The 7,500-nt window shown below is 36.5% G+C and overlaps 1 protein-coding gene across 4 annotated transcripts in view; it reads left to right on the forward strand.

Moving 5' to 3' along the window:
* LRBA (LPS responsive beige-like anchor protein) overlaps window positions 1-7,500 on the forward strand; it is a 608,431-nt gene that overhangs the window by 370,353 nt on the left and 230,578 nt on the right. For 2 of the 4 annotated variants that reach the window (XM_075613682.1, XM_075613662.1), the window contains exon 3: window positions 2,878-2,925. The exons of the other annotated variants lie outside the window; for them this stretch is intronic. In XM_075613682.1, coding sequence (XP_075469797.1) covers window positions 2,878-2,925 — 48 coding nt within the window. The remainder of the gene's footprint in view (window positions 1-2,877; window positions 2,926-7,500) is intronic. 4 annotated transcript variants of the gene reach the window in all.

A 7,500-nucleotide genomic window follows, 5' to 3' on the forward strand; every position in this document is an offset into this window, starting at 1 on the left:
CATATCAGGGCATTGTCTGTTGAGATTAATCTGACCATTTAATTTAACCTAGGATGTTAATAGAAACGATCTTGTCTGTGTGTGGATATGGGTATATATGGGTACATACACACACACACATACATATATACATGCATACACTTTAAAAAAAAAAAAAAGATTTTTCTAGATTGGCTTTTATATTGTCTCTGTTCTTAACTATGGGGTTATTTGGCACGTTTGTAGCACTAAATTACTATGTTTCTTTAAAGGTAGGAAAACCTTCTTTTTATTTTTTTATATTTTTATAAAGCCACAATACCTGGAATTCAGCAGCATGTGGAAGGGGATGGTCAACGTGGATCAAAAGCTGCAGGTTATTGAGTGATATGTGGCCATATAAATTACTGGATTAAAACAATATTTACTGTATGAGTGATTGGCATTGCAGCAAAACATTCACTGGACCAGTTTCCTAATGAGCAACAACTGTTTTTCTTGAGCTAAAAAGATGTGTTACAGATACAGTGCAGAAATAATGTGATTTTATATTTAGTTTTCTACTTGTAAGAGCCATAGCTACAAATATCTATGGTGTATTTTGTTTATATACTGTGTATAGGTATAGACACACATAAATATATACACATAAACGTGTGCATATAAATATATATACTTTCTCCCATTTATAAAAAAAAAACTCCATGGGAAAAGAACTAGTGGCCTTTGCCTGTCATATTCATACATTCCTGCACTGTTGATGAAGCCTGAATTGCTGCCGGGAATGTATGGATTTGAAAAGAAATGATTCAGTAATGAATTACATTTTTTTTTCAGCAGCAAAAGCAAGCTAACGGTTTTAGCAAATGTTTTCTGTGGCCATGGCAATTCTAATCCTGTTTACAGTACTAGGAAATATTGTATGTCTGCTTATTTCTTTTCATTTTAACTTCTCTGCTGATTTGTGCGAACACAATAGGAAAATGTCATACACTTGTAGCCATTGATGCATGAGTGATTGGTGCTATTTGTATTCCTGCAGGAACTAGCCATGTTCAGTACTGTAGCGTTTCATATTGTCTCATTTCATATCTTTGCATCTTTTTATCATATTCTGTTGGGGGGAAATATGGAGCTGGTCTCTAAGACAAAATGTATTAAATGCAACATATTCGTTGAAATCTTTTTTGCAAAATTAATGTAGTGGTTATATTAGTTTATATTTAATTTCATTACCACACAATGATTCAGTGTATTTATCATCATTTTTATTTTGTATACACAAAACATAAATATTTCCCCAAACACTTTCCTTATTACTTTCCGGATGTGATGTCTGGATTTGGATTCTGTTTTTAGAAATAGTTTCTATTAATGACAGTGGGAGTGCCTGTGCAGCTGTGTTTCTGCAGTCTCGTCACTTGTCAAACCCTATACTGAACACTATATACACAGAAAGATCATTATGCTGACTGTAATTGAACAAAGGCGCAATGTAACCTAAATTATATAAGAGATTAGCAACAAAAAAAGCTACTTTTTTTTTCTAGAAATGATGAAATATTTATCAGCAAGTAATTGAATAATAATCAGGTAAATCTGCAGGGCAAAGACACTATAGAAATGTATATTAAAGCTCCCCTTGACTGGTTGAATTGAACACAGCCTCACAGGCTTCTTGGGGGTTTACTGGAGAAGGGTTTCTGTTTTCAACATTCTAGGGTATTCGAGAAAAACTAGAATTACAAGCTTGCACTCCAATGCAATAGTTATACATTTCTAATGAATAACATTCAAAAATGGGATAATGGTAAATGTAATGTAAGTCTTTAATGTACATGAATCGGTTTCACTAATGTTGGCATGTGGTTTTTGGATTACATACTGAATCCTTTATTTAAAGCAAATTATATATAGTGTGTGCATGTGTCCATTGAGAAGTATTTGAATTCAGCTACAAAATTAAATTCCGTGGAATCTTGACTGTTTTTTTTTTTTCTTCTTTCAAGTAACTATTTAAATATTCAAATAGTAATATGCTTTTTTCAATAAGCCCACAAATGCCAGCCCGCTTGAATTAATCGCTCTTTCTCCAATCAGATGTAATTATTATTTCGTTTTAGCAAGAGTGCAGTCATATTACAGTATGTAATGCTTTCAGCCGGAAACATACCAGCATTTGAAGTCTGCAGTGTGGCTGAGAAAGGCATAGCCAAAGATGTACCTATAAATGTGAAATGTGAAAGTGCTCAGAGTTGCTGTTTATTTTGTTTTTTTATTTTAGCCATGTAAATGGTATTGTCATATTTTGTCATTACTTTTCTTCGGAAATCTAGTGTATAGTACTAGATTGAGTAATGAATTCAAGCTGTGTGAAAAGTAGGTCTTGATTAGAGATGTGTGCGACTGTCTTAACTGTGCTTGCAAATTGTTCAGAGGTTTTTTTTTTTTGTTTTTTTTAAACACCTATTTTTAGCAGTTTCGCGTGATTTTTGCCATGGTAAAATTTTTGGGGAAGGAATCAGTCTTGGATGTTGCAGGAGAGCAATACCTGGAAAATAAGCTATGAATACACAAATAAGCTCATTTGAATATGCAAAGTATATTAAAATGATTGCTAGCATATTCCCCGGGTATTTTAGGCGTGCATGTCTCTTCACATGTTGTATAGAGGAGTGTTTTGGGAGGTATGCATGTCCGTTTGCACTCTACTAAATAGAACTGACAGCACTTAAATACCTGGTTACTATTACATTTTACTATTCTAATTGCATGTACAATAAGTTATGACCACAATGCTCATGGAAAAACTGAAAAAAATCCAATTCTGTCGACTTTTATTTCGTGCAAAAGTTTTCTGCAATATACTAAAATCATATCATGGTTTGTTTCACCCAGAGAATCCTTAACGATAATCTGTGGCATCGTCAGACGACAGATTCCAGGGTAAGGAACACTGTCACAAACAGTCATGCTCACATTGCCAGCTTGAGATGAAAGAGAAGTATATATCAAGGCATACCCTTTAAAGCCATGTTGTGATGCCCCGGTGTTTATAATAAACAGACAAAGTTCATTTTCCATATGGATTAATGACCTGGATTAAATACATTTTATTTAAAAATCAATAGCAGTATCCAGGAATAGATAAATGTACAGTATATGCACGTGACGGCACCATCCCATCTGATTTGCTCCCCCCCTCCCCCCCCTCCCCCCCTTCGCCCTCCATGTCCCTCTTATAATCTCCCTTCATACTATGTCAGATGTTCAGCACAGACAGCGTTGACTTTGATGCAAAGATTTACTCTAATCAATCATGGCTAGAATTCTACAGTACCAAGTTATCCACTGAAACCTCTTGACTTTAGCAGGGGCCAGAAAGAGTTCTTATCCTGGGTGTTTTTTTTAATTTAATTTCCCTGTGACTTTAGAAATGTAGTTTTAGTCTTAAAGGAATTAAAAGCAAAGATAAACGCATACCCATTCCCTTCTGTAAATTGTAAGCTCACAGGGCTGTGTTTACTTCTTGAAAATGAAAATACATTGTTAAAACCACACTGAACCAAGTTTGTATAAAAATAGAATGTAGCATTTCTAACAATAAAAAGGCAGAGATTTCCACCAGCCGAGCGATCTGAATTCTTGCAGACATGTCACGGTTAGGTTTGCAACACTTTATTTGTGTGCTGTAAAATGGAAAATTAAATCCGATTTTAGCAGCAGACAGAAGGTCCTGTTTCTCTTTGCATATCCCTCCCACAAAAGCGTGTGTTACATTGGGTTGTTTTCCGGAACATGCAGAGGTTCATGTTCATTACTACATATTGTAATGTCTTTATTTATGGATGCAATGTTTCAAGATCACTGTTCTTTGTCTCGTTTTTTTTTTTTCTTTTACATACATACCCTGCCTTGTAACCAACACTAATATCGGAAGCGCCAACATAAAAATATCTCCCTAATTGCTTATTAGCCAGGGTTAGTGGCAGGAAGAGAGGCAGGTATTTTGAAGATTTTTTTTTATTATTATTTATTTTTAAGAACCGTTTTCTTAAGCCAAATATTGGGTTTTAATGGGGGAAGAAATCAAGTCCACAGTACAATTCCACACAGCACAGCAAGATACTGTACTTTGCCTTAAAGAGCCTAACCCCTTCTGTTAATTTTCATGTTAAAATTATGAAGATCTGTCTTGTGATCCAAACATTTATATCCTTGCTGCATAACAGAAATCATTTTGGTGATCAAGAAGAGAATGGAAACCTTTCCTTAACGTAAAATCAGGATGTAAAACAGCTGCCTGGACCTACGGATATCAAGGCCCTGCCAATCTGTTTCTCTTCTGCATTTTCCCCTTCTATCGTCTATTATCTTTGGATCCTAAGGAGCCTTTCTGACTTCCCGACTGGTTTTGTCTGCAGCAGGGGCCTGGGTTGGTAGGTTGACATCAGCTCTGGAAAGAGTGGAAAAAAAACTTTGATCTATGGCTCTGCCTGCTTTCTAATGATTTGCTCCCTGGATCTGGACACTCTCCATGCCCTTTCACTTCACTATCAGATAGGCACAGAGAATGACTAGAGGTGCTACCAGATGCATAGTTAATCATTGTATTAGGCCTGCACAGGGATCCATCAAGGCTCGATGAGGCCTTCGCATTGCCAGCTGCAGCATACTTTTTATCTCCAGGTTTTGGGTTTGTTAATATGAATTTAGAACCACAGGCTACATTTGTGCTGTATGATGCGTTCAGAGTGAAAGGAGCTTGTGATAATCTGTATCCCGTAATGTTCTAAAGAGCATGCAAATTCTATATGTTCCAAGTTCATACAGCTTTATCATTCAACTACATATAGCCAAACCAGTTTGTGATGGTTGAAGAAAATACATCTATAGTGTTAGCTCTGTAACAGGTTTTCTTTTGCCAATGCTCTGCACTAGGGATGATGCCCCAGTAATCTCCTGTACAAACCTGGTTTGCATACACTGGTAATTGCTGCATAGATGGCTCCTGCCATTTTATGGATAAAGCTAGAGAAATCCTAGTTCTAGGGAATCCTCTTAGCCAATTGTGCAAATATAAAATAAGAATAAAAAGTGTATCTTTTTACTAATATAGAAGAAATAACATATATTGGAAAGCATTTTTTTTAAAGATGAATCCTTCTGCAGATCTTCACCGTTGTACCTCCACCTTTTTTTCAATGCTGCACAATGTATTTTTGTTAGTTTCATACCTAGAAACAAGTCAAAGTAGAAGAGATCGCTAAAACACCGCAAAAGGAGAACCAAGATATAAACCCTTAATATAGGTAGACAGAAATGTTTCCACAATGTGCAATAACGGTGTATAAATTACAAAAGAAAGAACCTCCAAACGTAGAATCACGATTCACGAGATTTAGTCCTGCAGCCAAAGTCCTGTAAGGAGGGATTTTCACACCCCTCCTGAGAGCAATTGTGATGGTAAAAAGTTGGACGTTTTGACGACGCGTGGACTGTGAAATGTAAATAGAAGAAAGAGAAAACAAATATTGGGATCAATATCTATCGATATATCTATCTCTATCCCAGATTCCGTTTGGAATGATAAGGCATACTATACCCCTTCTATACAGGCATACCCCGGTTTAAGGACACTCACTTTAAGTACACTCGCGAGTAAGGACATATCGCCCAATAGGCAAATGGCAGCTCACGCATGCGCCTGTCAGCACGTCCTGAACAGCAATACCGGCTCCCTACCTGTGCTGAAGCTGTGCGCAAGCGGGGAGACTATAGAGCCTGCTACAAATGCGTTATTTACATCAGTCATGCACGTATATGACGATTGCAGTACAGTACATGCATCGATAAGTGGGGAAAAGGTAGTGCTTCACTTTAAGTACATTTTCACTTTACATACATGCTCCAGTCCCACTGCGTACGTTAATGCGGGGTATGCCTGTACCTGGTATAGTGCAAGTTTAGGTTTAAATATGACATTTTGATCCTATTTTTCAATTTTAATTAACTGTCTGGCACTTGGATTTTTATTTTTTAACTCAATTATATATTGAATGTGTTCAAATGGGAAAAGCAATGCATTCTATTTAAAAAAACATTTTGGGGCCTGTGGTAGACATGCAAACACATGCATGGGTATTATCTTGTTTTAAATGTGTCAAGAATATAGAATTTCCTTAATGGGGTATTCAAATCGTTTCAAAGGCCTTAACTAGCCATACCAGGCTCTTGGAAAAAATAATACTTCCAGTGCAAAAAGTAAATGTAGCTTGTTGACGGACTTCTTTCTGTTTTCAGTTTAGAAAATGATTTCAAAATGCATGCGTGATTTTTTTCCCTTCATAATATAGTTATTGTTTTACACTAACAAGTAATCTGAAAACGCTCTTCTGAATACAAATAAAATACGGTACCTTATTGCATATTCTTCTGTACGTACCCGAAGTACTTTATTTTCTTGATTTTTTTTTTTGTTCATATTTTTCCAGTTGACTTACTATGGTGCTTAGGTTTATAGCTGCCTATTCTTGCAGCAGCAAGATGCATTGTACGTTGATGTGGGCATAAGGTACAGTAATACTGGAAGCTGTTGAGAGGCACTTTGCAAGGAGAGTGGCCTTGAAAGGCATGGCCATTGGTGAATCTCTGCTTATCTGGCTTCACTTAAGAATTTATGGTGAGGGCGACTCGAGGTTCTTGAGTTGTATGTTCCAGGGCTTGCCCCGACTGATAACACCCTTGTTGGCGTGAAAGTGCAATGCAAATTATGACAGTTACAACTTTCTGTTTTGTTTAACTTGTCAGTGGATTTCCTGGCTCAGAGCCTATGTAATGGTGTTTTCAGCCAGCCCATATTCACCTTAAACTCAAAAGGTCACATTTATACAGGCAGCCTTAGTCAAGGCCTAATTGATGAGGAGGGCAGAGACAGAATTTACTGTTCTGTTGGCTAGTTTTTATATGTTGTCCTGAAAGCATTAGCAGTCAGATCCCCTTTCTTATGTAAAGGCCGACCCTAGACAGAAGCTGGCAATCAAAGGAGGCAGTCACAGGAACCAGTGCAAGGAGGCTATTGATTTTTCAGTTAGGTCTAAGTAGTTTTCTGGATGGGTAATGGGAGACAGAGGCAGATATGCCATTATTGATGAGCTCTAGAACAGTTGTGACAAGCCCGACTTATTTACCTAAGCATTAATATTATGCATCCCGAGGTGTTTAATAAATCGGTGGTTTACAAAGAACGAAACCTGTTTATTCTTTTAACTTAAAAGAATAAGGTATTTTTGAATCCATCAAACCTCTACTTAGTATGCTGAAAATATACATCTATGTGTATATATATATACACACTGTTATTTAGTTTGCAGATATTTGATTCTATCATTCATTGTGAATGATCTTTAAATTTGTAGCTCCAAAAAAAAGGGAGCTTTACTGTCCAAAACAAATGTAAAAAGTACAATATGAATTCCGTCTTAATCCTATATTTATATCCTTGCAAGGCTGCCTTCCATA

Source organism: Ascaphus truei, chromosome 1 (assembly GCF_040206685.1).
Source record: "Ascaphus truei isolate aAscTru1 chromosome 1, aAscTru1.hap1, whole genome shotgun sequence".
Lineage (NCBI taxonomy): Eukaryota > Metazoa > Chordata > Amphibia > Anura > Ascaphidae > Ascaphus > Ascaphus truei.